At 49.2% G+C, this 18,641-nt stretch overlaps 4 protein-coding genes across 6 annotated transcripts; 1 reads left to right on the top strand and 3 right to left on the bottom strand.

Annotated features, from left to right (window-relative positions):
• Nucleotides 1–17: 17 nt before the first annotated feature.
• Nucleotides 18–4,073, bottom strand: FOIG_06740 (uncharacterized protein). Of its 2 annotated transcripts, XM_031205948.1 has the most exons (2): nt 2,035–4,073; nt 18–1,908 (listed from the first exon to the last, which is right to left on the bottom strand). In XM_031205948.1, exons 1-2 carry the CDS (start codon nt 2,147–2,149, stop codon nt 497–499), a joined length of 1,527 nt encoding a protein of 508 aa, XP_031064672.1. In that variant the 5' UTR covers nt 2,150–4,073; the 3' UTR covers nt 18–496. The 2 variants fall into 2 exon arrangements, with proteins under 2 accessions (XP_031064672.1, XP_031064671.1); XM_031205947.1 differs by having other exon boundaries at nt 18–4,073.
• On the top strand, nt 3,240–9,270 carry FOIG_06739 (uncharacterized protein). The gene is made up of 2 exons (XM_031205946.1): nt 3,240–5,834; nt 5,893–9,270. Exons 1-2 carry the CDS (start codon nt 5,678–5,680, stop codon nt 9,126–9,128), a joined length of 3,393 nt encoding a protein of 1,130 aa, XP_031064670.1. The 5' UTR covers nt 3,240–5,677; the 3' UTR covers nt 9,129–9,270.
• A 16-nt stretch (nt 9,271–9,286) lies between these two features.
• Nucleotides 9,287–15,796, bottom strand: FOIG_06738 (chitin synthase; the record flags this gene model as incomplete). Of its 2 annotated transcripts, XM_031205945.1 has the most annotated exons (3): nt 15,057–15,796; nt 9,746–14,994; nt 9,287–9,691 (listed from the first exon to the last, which is right to left on the bottom strand). In XM_031205945.1, exons 1-3 carry the CDS (start codon nt 15,362–15,364, stop codon nt 9,660–9,662), a joined length of 5,589 nt encoding a protein of 1,862 aa, XP_031064669.1. In that variant the 5' UTR covers nt 15,365–15,796. The 2 variants fall into 2 exon arrangements, with proteins under 2 accessions (XP_031064669.1, XP_031064668.1); XM_031205944.1 differs by having other exon boundaries at nt 9,660–14,994; nt 15,057–15,732.
• Nucleotides 15,797–15,981: 185 nt separating this feature from the next.
• On the bottom strand, nt 15,982–18,372 carry FOIG_06737 (uncharacterized protein). Its single transcript, XM_031205943.1, has one exon. It carries the CDS (start codon nt 17,518–17,520, stop codon nt 17,173–17,175), a length of 348 nt encoding a protein of 115 aa, XP_031064667.1. The 5' UTR covers nt 17,521–18,372; the 3' UTR covers nt 15,982–17,172.
• Nucleotides 18,373–18,641: the final 269 nt, after the last annotated feature.

Genomic DNA, 18,641 nt, shown 5'->3' with positions numbered 1-18,641 from the left:
GAAACAGTGATACATGATTCAGAAGAGGAATAAACACGATAGTAAGAATTAGGTAATTAAACTTCCTTCAACATAATGATTTGGTTTGGTGTTGGTGCTATTATTAGATCTTACCAGTACCCTAATGTTCAGTGATGAAGGCGACAAATGAAGTGGAAAGTATCGAATGGAATATGCCGCTCTAGGCGGAATACATTTTAGCTGTATCATGCAGATCTCAAGATAACATCTCTGCTCCTATACCTCCAACCTCTATCGTTTAACATGGATATAAATTTTAGAGCAAACCTGCCGCCCAGAAACCAGTTCTTTAATCCAAACCCAATTCCCAAATATTTTATCCCATTACCATAGCATTTCAAATACCCAAAGACCTTGCCACGTAGTCTAGCTACATTGCAATAAGCCGTAGTACGAATGGTATCATCAAGTGTATAAGTCATAAAAACGTTGAAGAGAAAACGCGGGGTATAAGCCAAAATATCCAATCATTCCTTCACATTGCAACACCGACACTCCTCCTTTGAGGTCGGGTATCGTTTCTGCCAAACGTTGAAGTGGCGAACCGTGAGATGAGGGGCTCATCCTGTGACACAGCAGCTGTGCTACCCACAGAGCATGTTGTCGGGACTGTGCGGTTCTCGTCATCCGATTCCCACGTACTGACCGTATCGACTGACTCTGTGCTCCGCCGATGTTCTGATGCTCCGCCCAGCGAAACTTGGTAAAATCCTTGGTTGCCCCTGATAGGACGAGGAGCGTTGGTGACAGAGTCGAAACTCATGTTACGGTTGTGCTGTGACCCGGGGAAGAGCCAGCTCGACACCCGGGAAAAAGACTTCTTCTTCCTCAGAGGAGGTCGAAGTACTAAAGGTAGAGGTGGCGGTGGGGGCATATCATCTCGCCTGGGGCGAGAAGGAGGGGTAGAAGGTGACCTTTGCTCACCAGGAGTTCGGGATCTTCGAGGTGGTGTGATAGGAGTTCTCACAGGCGTACGAGGCGACCTGATGGGTGCTGTGTGTGGCCTTTCAATGATATCAGAGTTGAGGCGCTGGGCAAAAGAAGGAGCTGCTGGGGGAAGAGCCGGAATTGACGGCATGGGCTCCAGGTCTGAAGTCGGCGGGAGCGGTTCGTCACCAGGCCCGTAGATCGAGCTCATACCGGGCATGGTTCGGGCGACCGAGTGGGGAGTTGGTGGTCGACTAGGAACATAAAGACTCTGTCTCTCGATGACATCGTCAATCTGCTTCTGGAGTTTTTCAACCTCTAGCATAGCACTCGCAACTCGTTCCTTGACCTTTTCCACATCTGGCGAGCTATACGCACGAGGACGACCCGGTGACTTGGGGGGGATCAAAGGCGGGATCTCATCTTCTCCATGAGAGGAACTAGGAGCACTTCCCAGAGCTTGGCGACGTGGAAAGTGGAATGACATGGGAGAATCTGAAAAGCTCTTCTGATGCTCTAATGAAGGTTTCACTTCTTCGGGTTGGCTATCCGAGACACAGTCAGAATAGTCTGATGAGGGGGCCGGGTTCGCAGGCCTTGGTTCAAAGTGAGGCATGATAGGAGATACACCATTGTCGGACTGATAGATGCTCAACTCGAGCGGGCGGTAAGGGCGATGAGGTAACTGTTTCGCAGGTCGAAGATTCGAAGCTCTCGATGGCGTAGGTTCAGGATAATCAAGAAATGGATCGGCAGCAGTTGATACATGGCGGAAGTCTGAAGGGGCTGAAATGAGCGGCCGGCGCGAACTTGGAGAGAGTGACCAGAATCTCCTTCTCTTTGACGAGACACTGTCTCTTGTAGACCTCTCCGACATTTTACGATGCTCCGGCATTGCAACAGGCTGGGGATGGTGAATTGGTTGGTCGTATATTACTGGATATGAACGCTTCTCATCGACTTGGCCTATCAGCAACTGGTCGTCGCTCAACCTGCCTACGGGCCACGAAATGTTCAAAGTTGAAGATGAATCCGAGGCCCAAGTATTGGCAGTGTGGGCAGAGGTAGAAGTAGACATAGACTTACTACGACGCGGCCTCCTGTCCTCTGAGGAGACCAGCGGTGCGCAGCAGAGAGATAGCCACGATGGCCAAGAAGCTCCTTCAGAGCCATGGGCACCGTGAGAACCGGCGTGTGTCATGCTGCGAAGCTCTCACGTCATACCGAGAAGGCGTATAGAACGTTGGGGGAGAAGAGAATGGCGGGGAGAAGAACGAACGATTCGTTACTCAACGAAGTAAAAGAAAAATGGCAGAGAAGCTGAAAGACGGATCAACGTATGGAGATAAGGTGGGATATGAGTGTGTATGTAAGTATGTATGTACAGTACACTCCTTCGTATATGTAAGCCAGCACCAGTACTAGCACCTGCAGAAGAGGAGTGTGGTTGATGAAAGAGAGGAATGGGATAGGACAAGAAGTGAAGCAAGACGGGAAAGCTGCAGGAGGAGGACCAGGGACCCGGCAGATAAAAGAACAAGAGAAGCAAACAGCGGCAAGCAACTTGTAATGCAGCCCAGCCCATCTCGTGGATGACGGCCGGGCTGCGACGTTCCCATGGTAGTATATCCACACCCACAGAGGCAACAAACGACAGTATTGGCACCCATGCCCCTACGAGTCTGTAGTGGGATCTGGGTTAGTTTCAAGCCCCATTACGATCGAATTTTAAAAAATTAAATAAGAAAAAAATGGGCGGCAGCCAAGGGAGATGCAAGACGACGTATCGAGTGGTTGACGATTGTCCAAGACGAACCCACGGTGCAGGTGATGGACCGGGGTCGGTTGTCTCGCCGGACCAGTCGGCGCTTAGAAGACGGTCCTGACGGACTCCCGATCATGTTAGCGCTCCACACCAACTCTGTCAAAACACCACAGAGACACATTGACTGGGCCACACGTAGTGCCCGAGATGGTGTCGCTGTTGCCCTTGGCTTAAGTCTAGAGAGTCGAGTCAAGTCGATGTCGTGCATTTGGTTCCACTCCATTCCACTTCCAACTCGCCCTTTGGCTGGTCGTGGATCTTTCCATTGACTTTTTGGTCTGCTTGTCCTTGCCACAAAAGACCCCAGACGAGGTCTCGTGCTGCTACCTTATTGGATAGCCGCATGAGATGACGGGGTTTGAGGCCTTTGCCTGTGTTCGAGGCTGTGTGTCGTCACGCTGCGCATTTCTCACATTCTCTTGTCGAACTGGTGTGAACTTGGGTCTTGGCGAAGGCGTCGTCAAAACATGAGTTCCATACCCAAGCTATCATATCACCTTGAACAAGAGACGTTCTTCGTCAGACGTTGTACAGAGCGCATGTTCAAACAACAAAGGTCATAGCTCTTAGCCCTGCTCTCTTCGGATAAACGCACAACAGAACCTTGCCTCGCTTGCTGGCTCCTAGTGCAAATCTTAGCCTTGTCGACTCTGTTTGTCTTCATTGAATCGACATCTGACGTTGCATCCATACATCGTATTTGGGGTTGCACCGCCGGTTTGGGCAATACCCTGGTCCTGCCGGGCTGATTGGTAGATGCACCCCGGAACTTGGCCTCTTCATCATCTCTTCTCCATCAAATCGGTATGCTGCACGTTTTGTTACTCTTCGACCTTGCGACTGACAACCGTGTTTGTCTGTGAGCTGTGAAATGCTAGGGTCTCTTGAAACGTGGGAGCTTCAGGAACGCCTGTCAATCTGCCTCTCATCGAATCCGGATGCTCCTTTGGGCCAGGTTTGTTATTACTTGGCCAAAGAATTGGTCGCTACATCCTAAAACAGCCGTGAATGATGTTTCATGGCACCCAGAATAGTGATGAGCACGAGGCCATTGTGATGACCCGTATTCTGGCGTGAGCTGACGCGATACGATTCGCCTGCCTTGAAATCTTGAGACAAAATGACTAAACGATGACAGTCCCGAAATTTTAATATTTGGCGCTGGTAGACCAGAACGGCTGAAATGCATTGCTTGGCCCTTCAGCGGCATCTGACAATAAGCGGCCATACTACGTTGATAACAGTGTCGTATTGCAATTGCCTCTTCATCTCTCAGCCGGAGAAACAATGCACAGCCCTGCTTTTGTCTCAGTAAGAGTCACCAAAACCACTAAACACCAACAAACAAGGTGGGATGGCTTCATTTGTGGGGTCAATAGGAAGTGTGCCAGAAAAGGATTGTTAGGGCACCTCGGTTTAGAGAGACAAAGGGTCAAACCGTGCAGCTGGGTCGGTGTCAAGCCTGATCGACAGCCGGACCGCTCCCTGTTGCTGCTGCAAACATCCATGGTTGTTAGCTTAGTAGGGAGTCACGTAGTGTTTGCTTTTGGTGCCCTGCGAGCGAAATTCCGTTACGCTTCCTTCCGCTACCTTGTCGTCAGATGAAAGGTGATACCCCTGACTTTGCCATTCCTTGGTTCTTAAAATAGCGACTCTTAAGTTGAAGTATGGGTGGCTTTGCAACCTTGGCTTGGCTAGCTTTTGGCAGGGATGCATCCAGAAGCTCGTCAGAGGTTCCCCTTAGGTTGTATCCAGTATGATGAAAAGATTTAGGCAAGTTTAGTGTAATGTTAGAGGGCCTTTACATTGGCCATTTTTGTCACTAAGGATAAAGGCCCTGAGTTTTCTTGCCTGCCCTAGAGGGGTTCTGAAGATAATGGAGACAAAAGCCGATTCACATGCGATGTTGTGTTCTCCATCAAGCACAAAATAGCAGGTGATGGATGTTCTAGTGGCGATCTTCAGTCATTCTGACTGATGTTTTTTTTTATAGCACTGCACAAGGCGCAATAATCAGTTCGGAGGGCAACCTGTCTCAGTCTTGACTTCGGGAATGGCTGTAGAAAAAGACGGAGGATCCTCTCATGTCTATTTTCCTTGTTTCTTGCGCAGTTAGCTCCTTCCACTCTGCAACGGCGGATGCAACGGGAGTGGCGCATTTGACTTCACGATGTGGGATCGATGCGGCCTCGTCGTTTTTGTGAGTGGAGTTGTTGAACTCGTTCGACTCAGTTGACTCGTTCTGTGTGGGAAGAGTAGCAGTCGATTAGAGGTCGATGGCGATGATTATCTTCAGCTAAGGTTGATTCCAAGGCAATGTTGTAATATGCAATGTAACCAAGTCATGGCTTTACTTATCGACTACTCCAAGGAAATGTTGAATGCATTGGAAGAACGAATGCAAGTTGCTGAGAACAGCAAGCAAAGATCCACTCAACATGCAAACCTCCTCTTGATTCAGGGAACCATCTGGTCTCCCTCGCAATGCCTCTGCCGTCCCAACGTCCAGACAAGTTCCTTTGCGCTATGGCGTGTACCTTGAGCTTTTGAACAGCTCAAAGTCCAGTCTCTCAAAGTACAACAGCCACAACACGAAGGAACATATCTGGTGGCCAAACAGCACCACAGATGATGGCGACTTAAGTGTTGTCAATTGAAATATTGTTATTCCATGTCTAGATTCGCGAGGTTCCGTGTTATTAATCCCGAGACTAGAAGAAGCTTGAGATTGGCAGATAAGCTTCAACAACGCCGGGTAATAGATCTACCGACCGTGCTCCACACTGTTGGTCCCTGGTTCCGAATCTGGCAGGCGGGACAGCGGTCACGCGTGGCAGAACGCCAAAAGTCAAGTAAATTCATGGATTAGAGATCTAGATTGCGACAAGCTCCGAGGTCGTCAAAATGGGCAAACGAGACTTCAATAGCGGAGATGGCGCTGCCGCTTTTCGCAAGCGCCAGAAAGTCGTACACGAGGCGCCAACAAGCGAAGAAGTTACCTCGAGCGATCAATTGCGCAATCTCCTGTCCTTCGACCAGGATTTGCGCAACGCCAGGCATGGTAAGTGACGATGTTGTTGAAGGCACCAACGAACTTGATCTGATACATACTCCTCTAGGCCTTCAATCTTTCAAGAATCTCCTCGATCAAATAGTTCACGAAGAGGTTGACCGAAGAGCAAACCTCGACATTCTAAATCAATACCTTGAAGCCGTCAAGCCCAGAGATACATCCGAAGATGCAGTCTTTCTCAACGATATCATGGAAATGTGGTCCTTCGCCGTGCAGGTTAACAACGACGGTGTCATGTCATCTGTTGCCGTGGTCCTGGCTTTACTACTCCAGATCCTCTCAGGCTCACTACAACTTGTCAAGCATGGCCTCGGTATCTGCCAGACCCTTCTGCAAGAGCAGCAACTGAAATCATTGGCAAAGAATCTGTCAGCAGAAAAGAGCAAAGGTTTTATCATCTCGCCTACTCTCCGTCTCCTTCGAGAAGCTACATGCCTAGACGGAGGCTCCTATGCGAAGCGAATCTTCCGCGCTCGAAATTTCACATTGACATCGCTTGGACGAAATCTTGAAATTGGGCATATCGGAGATACGCAGGAAGACGTGCGCAAAGCTTCCGTCAGGACAAATGCTGTCCGTTTTTTTCTGAGCCTTCTCAAGTTCTTGGGTTCAGATGGACGTAAAGAACTTGTATCCCAGAAGGAACTTTTGTCCCATGTGACTTATATGATCAAAAGCGACCCTGCCTACCTCGTTGTGGATATTCTCGACTCTTTAAAGCTCTATCTTCTCAAGGATGACAAGATCCCCAGGGAAGTCAAATTCCGATGCTTCAACACCAAGTCGTTGGTACGCTTCTTGGCTTTATACACATACACTAGCGATGGCGAAGATGTCAATGAGAAGTCAACGGTGAGCTACAAGGCCCATCAACTCCTCATCTACATCTGCACGACGCCTACTGCTGGTATTCTATATCCTTCCACTGGTCTATACCCTAAAGAGTCTGAAGACGACCCAACGCCAAGTGGGCGTGCGAAGGCTGGTACACGGGGTGCTCTCTTCGCCGACAAATACAAACAAGACATTCCTGTGTATAACTTTGTCCTTGCCGAATTCGCTCAAAAGTTGCGGCCTTGGTCCAGTTTGAAACATAGCGAGCTTCTGGTAGCAATCTTCACCGCTGCCCCTGAACTTACTGCAAAATATTTCCTAAGCAACCGATCTTTCACGTTCGAACCAAAGTTATCCATGACATGGATTGGATATGCCGCGTTCCTCTTTAACACTATGCAACTTCCTCTCCCTCCTCGCTTCGGAGACCGATCGCGATCTGCCAAGGCACCTCCTCCCACGTCCATCCTTCTCGACAACATTATTCCTCTCCCCATCAATCAAAAAGTCCTGATCCGATGTCTTTCCTCCAAATCCAACCTCACATCTTTCTTTGCTACCCGCATTCTGATCGTGGCAGTCGAGAAGTTAGCTGAAGCTCTCAAGATGCATGAAGAGGTTTCAAAGGGCAATGATCCTGTCTGGGCAGAAGCTAGCCGTCGTTTAATCGATGCGTTTTGCCAACGTATTCCTGACATGAAAGAAATCGTTCGGTCTTATAAGGGAATACCAGCTGAGAACATTCTCCATAAGGTCATGGCCAGTCGTTTGCTACGCCTTTACTATGAAGTCATTCCACAAGTTGCCCTTGCTGCCAACTTTGATGTTTCGCCTTTTTTCACAGAAGTTCTCAAGTCGCTCAACAAGGAAAGCGAGCAGCATGAGGACGAGTCACTGAGAGTCATGGAGCTCGAAAACTTGGTATCAATTGCCAGTTATTCCCCCGGTATGCGTTGGTTCTCAAGGATAGACAATCTCATCGATGGAGCAGGATCGTCGCCATACACTGCCCTCCTGCGGCTGCTTTGTGATAAGAAGCGAGATCTTCCTTTCCAGCAGCTGAAGAAGGTTCTAGGCGAGGTCGCAGTTGAGAACCAGATGGTGACGAAGGCGTCCCTGATGAGCCCCCTATTTGAGGCTCTCCAGACAATACTGGCCGATGCCAAGGCAAAGCCAATGGAGAAGGTTTGGTCATATGTTGACAACTGCATCAACCGATGTGCCTCCTCGCCAATCAAGTATCTCGATTTGTTAGAAACATATGCCCAGGAAGATGGTGTATCATCTGGTAGTGAGACTGCTTTGGTTAACGTGACCCTGGTAGAGCAGTTGTCATTCGCAATGGGCTCTGCTAACAGCGATGAGCAAGCTGCGCTTGGCCAGTTCCTGTCTTGCTACTTCTCTACTTCATACAAGTTCAAGCCAGGAAAACAACTCACCAAAGCTCTATACAAACGCATCTTGGAACAGTTTTCATCAAGCAAGGTCAAGATGAAGAAGCTCAAGGAGGAAAAGTCTGATGATGCAGATGCTGATGAAGATATGGCTGATGCCGACACAGTTGATGTGAATGGTTCAAAAGATGGCTCGACCATTGATTCTTCAAAGCTCGAGGCTATGCTGCATGTACCACTGCCCGAAGACGAGGATACCACAGCTTTGACAAAATGGGCTGGCAAAAACGCAGAAGACCTCGTTGAAGATGGCTGGGCAGCAGCTTTGATCCGCCTCCTCTCCTCTCCCCATACCAACATCCGCAAAGAATCCCTCACCAGCATTCTCAAGATGGCTGCCAAGCTCAAGGAATCTTCCTACGAAGAAAAGGAACAAGTTTGGCTCCTCTTGTGCGAACTTGCCGAGTCATCGCGGGATCAAGTTGACAAGGGCCCAGTCCCCTCTGCCTTCACTGCCTTCGCCATCCAAGCTCTGGATGTCCTGAAGAATCCGCTGCACCCGCTCTACCCCAAAATCAACAGCTTTCTCACACGCAGCCCCGTCTGGTCTGCTGACAAGCTTCCCCTCGCCCACGACATTCTTCACGGTGAACCCTCAGAAGATGATAAGTATTACACCGAAATCACATGGCTTCTCACCTACCTCCTTGACAGCTTGCGCACACCCTCCGATCTTAGCATCTTTCATCGCAAGCGCTGGTTCGAGAAGATACTCGCTCTCGGTGCCAACCCTTACTTACGTATCAATTTACGCACTCGTTTGCTACGTCTATTGTATCGCGCGACTTGCATCGAAGGCGGTAGCACCACGCTGACGACTCGCTTCGGCATTCTCAGCTGGCTGGACTCGCAACGGGCTGCTTTTGAGGGAGGTGAAGAGGCGGATGTCACGATTGCACTCATGAGAAGGGTATGGGAGACATGTGATCAAGAAAAGGTCAAGGTCTGGAGTAAGGGAGGCGTCGAGAAGTTACTTGCCATGCATGATTTATAGAGATGAGTAGATTGGATATATAAGCTAGACACATTTATACATACGACTGTTAATACCCAGCATTTTAAGACCACGAAGACTTCCGTTTATCAAGGAAACGAAAATCTCCTGTTAGGCACTCAAATGCTCGCGATATGTCCAGTTGACTTCAAACATCACTTGAGAAATTCATGGAGTCAATTTTATCACTGAAACATCAAATTTGTTCAAATTTGTTCGTACATATATGTACAGATCCCACCCATCTACCAAACAAAAACCAGAACGGACACCATAACGATTGACAAAATATATATATGCCCGTCGACACAAAAGATACTCTCCCTCGCTAACTACCCCACGCATTAATATGGATAAGAGCAGCCTTTTCGTTCTGCCGTTAACAAAAATGTTGAGTTTTTAATTTCCCATCCAAAATTCGCCGTTGTAAAATATGAACGCATCTCCAAAATAGATATAAACAAGATTATCGCAAGGCTGCATGGGCATTATAACGACCGTCTCAATAGATACATGCTGAGTCTAAACAGTCTACAATTGGCCAGAAAGCAGGGCTTCAGTTGCTGAGAAATTGTTAGCTTGAGATCGAATAAATGAGTTAGAGAGTAAAGACTTACCAGAGTTGATGTAGGCCCTCTTCGCGTCTAGGGGAACATTAAATCGCCTCTCCAGCTCTTGCTTGATGCCCTTCTTGGTGACAGTCATCAAGTCAGCTGTCTTGAGGATGTCACGAATCTCAGCGAGGAGGGCGTCATCACTAGGCATGCCAACCAGGTCCTCGGGAGAGAAGAACTGTGAGCCACCAAACTGGCTCGCACGGTTGCCAGGCATCTCAGAATGGGCCAGAGACATGCGAGACATGTTCTGGTGGCCGAAGCCAGCTGTTGAGCCGGGGCGGCTGGGCTGGTAACCACCACCGTACTCAGAGAAGGGTCCTTGAGCCTTGGTGGCATAACTGTAACCAGAGATCTCTGATCGCACATCGTCACGGGCTGTCTGGGTCTGTGTCTCCCAGAGCTCGGCTTGGTACTCCTCCCACTTCTTGCGAGGGATCGAGTTGGGATCAAACTTGCCCTCGTCTGAAACAACGATCTTCTTACCGGCTTCACCAGCAATAACACGAGTGTTACCCCAGTTGAAGTCATCCATGTGCCAGAAGGAGTACAGGGGCAGACCGAAAGAGAAGACAGGAATGGCAGCAATGTACATGATCATCCAACCAACCATCTCCCACTTGCGTCGGAGGATGAAGATGACAGCCTGCAGACCGTAGATGGCACCGAGCAACAGGAAAGCTGTAATGGGCACAACTGACGGGTTGGTAGCGACCTGGTAAATCAGGTAGACAATATACATGACAATGACAGGCTGGACGATAGTGCTCAGAAGATCGATGAAGACGACAAAACGCATACTGAAACAGCAGAAACCGCAAAGCTGGGCCAAGGGAATAAGCTCAGCCAAATTGTGCACAGTAGAGTTGATCCAGCGACGTCGCTGAGACAGGAAGACAGACCAAGAGTCAGGGGCAATAGTCCAGGCCTGTGCGCTGAAGAGGTACTTCGTCTTGTACTTGGAGTGGTACTTGAGGAGCAAGGTTGTGAGATATCGATCCTCACCAAGATGGAGCAGGTTCTTCATGTGCAGAGTATCAACACGAATCGTGGAGTAGTCTTCAACGATCTCCTTGCTGACGAACAAAGGCTTACCAGTCTCCGCAGCGCGAATTCGGTACATAGAGAAACAACCAGGCAAACAAGTGACTGAGCCGAACAAACTCTCGAAGGCCTTGGACAAGTTGTGTGAAATCCAGTACTCGTAGACCTGAATCATAGTGATGAAAGAGCCCTTGGCGTTGGTGAGAGCGGTTTCACCACAGCAAGCAATCAGGCGAGTATCATCGATGAAGGCTGAAATCATTCGAGTAGCTGAGTCCGCAGCGACGACAGTATCGGCATCAATTTGGAAGAGATATTCGTAGAAGGTTGGGTTGACACCAATAATGTTGCGGATCTGGTGATACATCTCAAGCTCCATGGGACTCATGGCAAGGTTGTAGTGGACGCGGTTGAGGAAACGCATGAGAACCATCTGGGAGTCTCGCTTACCACGGTTACCGGGGCGAGAGACCTCAGAAGGCTTGCCAACCTTGACAATGACCATGAAGGGAACGATGTGGCCTTGGACTTCGTAAAGACCCGAGTAGATCTTACCCATGTTGTGCTGCTTCATACCCTCACCGAGAGACTCAAAGCTGAGAGGCTCGGGATCGACAGTCTCTGAGACACCAAGAATATCCAGCACGATGCGAGGCGTAGGCCTGTCGTTACCCTGACCGATAATCATACCGTCACAGACAACGACGAGAAGCTTACGCTTATCATCATACTTCATGCGAGAAAGCGAGTCGATAGCACGACGCAACGAGTCTTCATCTTCGGTATAAGCGGGAATCATACACATGACGAACTTGTCGAGGTTCTCAGGCACGTTCTTGCCACCGAATTGGAGCGCAGCAAGGAACTTGAAGACCAGGATAGATGCGAGCATGACTGAAATAGCCAAGATGAAGTATGTAGCGAACTGACAGCGGGTGGAGTTTCGAGTATCTGAGTCACCAATGTAGAAGAGGTTGTTCAGGCAGGTCTCCATGCGTTGTTTCTTGACAGGGCTAAGCTTGATGTTATCCCAGTACTTGGAAACGTCTTGGCCCTTTGCGCTTCGGAATAGCTGGACAACGCTGTCCTCCATGAAGTCTGTGGCACCTGGGATGTTGGGAGTAGGCTTGCCAGCCTTGGCCTTCAAACGGAGACCACCCTGGAGGTACTTGGTCATGTCGTAAACCTTTCCGTGGATAGTGACAACGTTCCAAGAGCTATCTCGGGCCAGCTTCTTGACATACTTAGGGCTGTAACCCATTCGTCCCTTGAGGTAGACATGCTTGAAGGTGTACATCTGCTCGAAGTACCAATCAGGTCGGCTGTCATTGGTGAAATAACGGAAATCGTGGTAGACAGAGTTGACATCAATATCTCTGGAGGCAAGAAGCTGGGGCTGACCAGTGATATTGGTGTTTCGGTTGTCGAGAGTAACCTCAGGAGGGATCTGACCATCTTTGCCCTGGCACAGAGCAGACACTTGGATGGGGAAAAGAGCGCTGATATCCTTGCCGGCATAGTTCAAGAGAGTATCCTCGCTGACGAGGTTGCTGCCAGGATAATGGTTGGGAATGAAGGCATTGAGGTCAATAACGAAACCGCGGATAGCAACGTAGGCGCCCTTGCTGCCCTTGTCACCGTCGTAGGAAGAGAGTTCGTTGGAGCTGTAGACATACTGCTTGGGGCAAATGAGCATAGGGAATCCGACCATGAAGAAGGCGGCGACAGCACACATCAACCAAATGAGCATGTTGATCGCCACCTTTTCTCTCCAGGCCATACGAACATCCTTTCGAGGCATACGTCCGATCAGTCTGATGGCAAAATCGGGGATGAACCAAGTGAGGAAGAAGACGAGAGCCACCCAACGCTTGCGGCTAGGCTTATCTCTATACTCCTCAACCTCCTCGAGAGACTTCTCATTGCCTCGCTCAGCCATCTGCTCGCGTGTGTCGAGGTTCTTGAACATGTCACCGCCACCAAAGGCAGAAACACCAGCCTCGGATCGAGTGTCATCAGTGAAGTAACCACCCTTGGCCTTCTCACCGTACATGAGAGGGGTGTTGCCACCAGAAACCAAATGTTCCTTGGAGGCACCGAAAGCCATAGACTCAGCAGGTGTGAGACCATCACCAGCATCTGATGAAGGCAAGCCGCCGTAGCGACCAGAAACTGACACTGCCTCGCCAAGCTGGGCAATCTCCATCCAGCAGCGTTCGCTAAGGAAGACACCAGTGGCACCGACTCTGACTTCATTCTGGGGCCACTGCTTCTCTTCAATGACCATCTCAGCACGCTCTCGTTCACTGCCGACCAAGATTGTCTCCGCGTCTGTCATACCCAGAAACTCGCCGAAAGGCAAGAACAAACTGAAATCAGCAGATCGAAGACGCTGGCTGATTTCTGCAATACCGAAAGTTTGGACCTGCATACGAACGCACTTGCTGTCGAACTGGTTCGCAATTCGTCGATCGTTGGGCTTCAAGCAAAAGACGAAGTATGAGTTGGTGCCAGGGTCAGTGACAGCCTTCTGGACATTGTCCAGGGAGGCAAGGAACTGGCCTGAAGCACCTTGCTCGAGAGTCATCTTGGCGTTCTTCTTAGACTCTCCAGCCTGGCTCTGCTGATCTAACTCCTCCATGGCCTCTTGCTGCTGGCGCTTGTAAGCTGTGCTAGGACGACCAGTTCGATGCGTCTTTCGAGACATGACACTAGGCGCTCGCATAGGCTTTGAGCTGACGGTAGCCTGCATAACGGTAGTGCGTTCATTGGGGTGAGTGACAGTCTGGAGAGCATCTTGACCGAAAAGGCGGGCAACAAACTCGCTCTTAGTGCCGTTAATCATGTTGAGGAGATCGCCAGAGATGATCTCGCCGTTCTCTTCGATGAGACCCTTGACGGGGTAATCAACCTCACCAGCAAAGTGCTTGACGGTGAAGACAGCAGATGTGTTCTCAGTCATGAAGTTGCTTCCAGGAAGCTTAGCTTGGGCAGAGCCGACCTCGATAGCAGCGTTCTTGCCATCGAAACGTCTTCGAAGAGCCTCAAGGAATTGCATATCTGTTCGGTTTCGTCGAGTTTGGTCATCGAGAATGCTAAGAAGACCGTTGCCGGGCTTCAAGATGCCTCGAACAGCGTCCGAGTTATCGAAATAGCTGGTCGCAGCAACGCTGACTTCCTCAGACTCCAGCATATCAGCCTTGCGGTCGAAGAAGTTCTGGAGAGTAAGGTTGTAAATGCACTCGGTAGCAGCATTGTTGAGAAGTTGGTCGAGCGCAGAGCCAGTGGGAGTTTGCTGGCAGAAACCGGGGAAATCGACGATCGAGACGGTGTTGGCAATGGACTCCTCGGGAGCACAAAGTCGCTGGTTAATGGTCTCAAGAATCCAAGCCACAAGAAGAGAGTAAAGTGTTCGGGCAAGCTCTCCGGCGTGAGCACGAGCACCGTTAGGGTCGAGCATAACAGTAACACGTTCTCGGTGGATCATCTTGGTCTTGTAGCCCAAAGTGGTCTGGAGGTCAGCGGCGCTGACACCAAGGAAAGCAGCGATGATGCTGAGAACATCCTTGTTCTTGACAGCAGTAATGGTTGTACCACCCTCGTGAGAGAAACCACCACTATCATCGCCAGTGACGCTGGTCTGGCTAGTTGTCTCAAACTCTAGTTGACCAATGTGAAGAATACTGGCGAGGATTTGGCATATCTCGGCAATTTCGGCGCGAGGAAACTCGAGCTTTCGTAGAGCATTCTTGAAAACTTGGAAACCCTCTGCATCGTTGATTCCAACCTTGAGCTGAGTAGGATGGCCAAGATACTTCCATCGCTTTTGAGTGGTTCCAGTGGCAGAACCACCGTCCAAGCCGAGATGAGATTTTTCAGCCTCGCTTGTTCCGGCAAGAAGATAGTAAAGAACGTGGAAGTTACGCTCTCCTGTGGGAACATCGGCGATACGGCTACGCTCCAGACGATGATCCAAGAGCTTACCACCAATCAGAACAGGGTTTGTTGTGGCTGAAGTATCGTACTGCAACTCGTAGAAGAGACCGGACTTGGAAGCAGTGGGTGTTGTGGCAGTCTTGGTAGTTGTGAGACTATCAAAGACATATGCGGCGAGAGAGAGCTTTGTGGACAGAGGCGTCGATGATTTGTTGAGAAGAGCAGTCAGGAGGTGGGCTCGAATAGTAGACTTTCCAGCGCCAGATTCACCCCTGAATAAGGATATTAGTAAACTTTGGTTTCAACTCTCCGGCTTTTAGCATCATAGACTTACAAAAACACAACGGCTTGGTTCTCGGATCTGTGTCCTAATCGCAGAAAAGCTCTGTCAGCGATTTCCTCGGCGCCAGCCATGGCGCTCCCCTCCTTGCCGCCATCGGGACCCTTTGAGGAGTTGGTATAGGTGTTGAGAGAGATGAGAGCGTGAGAAGACAGTCGGGCGGTAGGATGCGAGACATGGAAGCGACTGGCGAGATGAGCAGTGAGATGCGTATCGGATTGAAGATGTGCTGGCAACGATGGCAAAGAGGGTTGAGTGTGAGGGCCTCCTGCGCCGCCGAGCTGTGGGAGGCTCATAGCCATGATGGACAAGCAGCCAGCGAGTGGCTCTCGAAGGTTATAACGACTCGGTAGATTTGGGTTTCAGCAGAAAGGCTGTTGTTGAGAATTGGGTTATTAAGGAGTTGATGTCGTCGTCGATGATTTCGATCGTATTATCGTTTAGGTTGGTTGTTCAACAGTCAAACAGGCACTCAGAGCGAGGGTTTAGAATGCTAGTAGACAAAACGAGCGTCGAATAAAAACAATAATAAAGATTAAAAAAGGGAAGAAGAGCCAGGCTCCGGAAACAGAAGCCTTCACCAGAACGATTGGACTTGGACTGGCAGTGGTAACTCTACTTGCCAAGGTAAAGGAAAGGTATTAACACCAACAAAAACAACCTGGGCTCGGCTGGGAAAAGGGATTGTTTTCTTGGGACTGGACTGAAATGGATTGGACTGGACTGGACTGGCCACATGCAAGTCTCCTCTCTTCGTACACGACAGGGAGAGTGCTCTACTCTCTACACGGTAAAAAGGTGGGATTGTCGGTACGGCAGACCACCAACACCACTAATGCAGCTCCGGGCATAGCGCAAGCCCCCCTTTGGCCTTGAATAATTTCTATGTTTGGATTCTGTCCTACAGCCACGGCATAAAAATGGACGCCATACGAGGTTTTTCCCTGCCCATAGCCACACGGCACTCCCGGAAAGCTCCAACATCTTCCCCCTGGATCTATCTCTGTCTCTTTTGTTTTTTGCCTCTGTTTTCGCCTCGCCTCGTCTGGCTCTTGGCAGTATTTGGTGAGAGTGAGACTTTGAAGCGTCATTAGTAATAAATAATGCATGGTAGATGATGATAGCCCTGTGAGCGATGTGCTTAATGACCTCAACCATTAGATCAAAACATTCAGTCACAAAGCGAGATGTAAACATTGGTCTTCTTGAATCATTTGAAGCAATTCGGCACTTCAGCTGAAGTCTGCGATGAGTGGCATTTCTTTGCATTAAAAACCACTCAGGAGTACATTCAAGTGCCAATTAAAGTTCGCGCATTTCCTCATACATGGGAATTAACGGTTTCTGAAACTGCACTTGCGGACAACTAATTGAATTTTTCAACCATGATGAGATCGAATGCCACAATTTTAATAAAAGACCTGGTGGTGGCTCAGGGCTCTGTCCATCTCATCTAGCTTATTAATTACACGCCACAAACGGTCAGCCATGACAATTATAACTGAGACCATGTCTTGTAATAAGCATTCCTCTCAGCTTCTTGTTGAAATCCGTCCCGTCTGTCAGCGGAGGACCCAAAGTCCAGTTGTTTTGTTGATGACTGCATCATCCATCAGGAGACGGACAGATGGACTAATAACGGTAGCTCTCTCTATAGTAGACCCCTAAAAAAGAAACCCCTTGTCAACTCTGACCCAGTAACCAACCAGTTGTTCCTCAAATGGCATCCCCTAATGCTAGACTAACCCGCACAGACAGGGACGACACAGCGGGTCATACAAAAGGCTTGTTTACTTTTATGCTCCATTTTATGTCCCGTACTGTGTGAATACCAATTCATGGCCTCTGTCTCTCTCTGGAGTCTGGTTTTGTGTTGCAAGGCTTGAGACATGTTTCTGCTTCAACTTCGGCTTCCCTGATGTTGAGAGCTAGATGACCAATTGACTGGTGCTCGGGTCATTGAAGATGTTGGCGGCCCCAGTTCCGTCTCATCATGATGGCGACTTTTATAGGGATTTCCAAGACAATTTGAAGGGATCGAGACATGAGCAAAAGTCTGGGCAAGACAGCATGTGGCCAATATCTTTTAAAATCGTCATTTCAGGACCCTCTACCCTACGCCATCGACAAGCAAGTAAAGAATGCAATTCCAGTGATGATGAACGCCATTAACAATCTCTCTTGTGGTATTCTCAGGGGTGTTCAAACTCCACCAGCAACATTTCAGGCTCACCTTGCCTTGTGTCAACTGAACCAGGGAGTGTTGTCGCTCTCTACTGGGGTCAAGACGGCTCCAGTGATCGATCCTACCACGCGGCCTTCTGGAATGTGTGAACGACGATACTAGCCCGCAACAATTCCCTGTAATTGTTATTTTAGGAGCGGGAGTCGATTGATGAGCGTCATGTGGAGGAGGCACAATCATCATCAAGGAGGGCAGCCTGTCTTTGTTCGTCATGACTATAAGATCACGAGGCTTCAAATATTATTTGTTGTTCTCGTTTACGCGACATCCATGCCAGAGTTCGTTCAATTTTGCGAAGCGTGAGTGGATGGGAGGCGTGCGCTGTCAGCACATCTGAGACATCCTTACTGGCTGATCTGCGAGATGATATGAGGCGGAGGAAAAGCAAATGGCTTCAGACTCCAGTGCTGACTTCGGCCTAGACCTTAGCCTGTCCCAGCTGCGGATCACTTTTGCTGTCAGCGAGCATTACCGTTAGAACTAACGAGAACCACTGCGAAACTCCCGTCGAAGCCTACGTTACTGCTGACTACCTTGGCTACTTTATGGATTACGGCGTTTACCATACGCGCCATGAGCGCCCGGCTGGTCACGGGTGTGGCAGATGTTAGCAAACGTTACAAATTTGTCTTGTGGTAACCGCGGATCGAGCTGGAGAGAAGAGCCTGGAAAGCAACGGTTACATGTAGATCTGCGATGGTCATAGTCTCCTGAAATTAGGACCACAACCAGATAAGATCTTCGGATAATACGATCTTTCGATCCGGTTGACGTCTGTCTTGATCAGACCATGCTGAGCCTGTGAGAGTGCAACCACAGGCGAGGAGAAATTATGGGTTGTGTAACGCCCGCGTAGGGATATTATTCAGACCGTCATGGATGTAAAAGCATATCATGACACTTTCAAGAGACACTGCTGATGTTGAGCTTCACATGCACAAACGAAGGATCACAACACGACATAGCCTCTGTGCTTCTTATAGATCACCAAGACACACTTAACAAGATGCATCCATCCATCCTCCATCATACGAAGTCTTGCATGTTGTGCATCGCGAGACTCAGGACGGACGCGTAGTCAATGCAGGCGAATGAATATGCACTTTGTCCTAACGTCCGTCACCCAAAGACTGGCCACCCCCACAGACCGGCCACCTCACTTTTAACCCAGCCACCCAATTTATATATACTTTAAACAGTCACAACTCTACCAATTTAATTCCAATTAATTTCAAACTAACGCCAATCAATTCAGAATGCCTTCTTTTACTGAAAAAGATATGAGCGCCGCTCTCCAGATGGTTGCAGAGGGTATGTCAGTGAATAAAGCAGCC

Source organism: Fusarium odoratissimum (genome assembly GCF_000260195.1).
Source record: "Fusarium odoratissimum NRRL 54006 unplaced genomic scaffold supercont1.9, whole genome shotgun sequence".
NCBI lineage: Eukaryota > Fungi > Ascomycota > Sordariomycetes > Hypocreales > Nectriaceae > Fusarium > Fusarium odoratissimum.
Note: the sequence above shows the minus strand (reverse complement) of the source record. Positions and strands in the feature narration are given on the sequence as shown.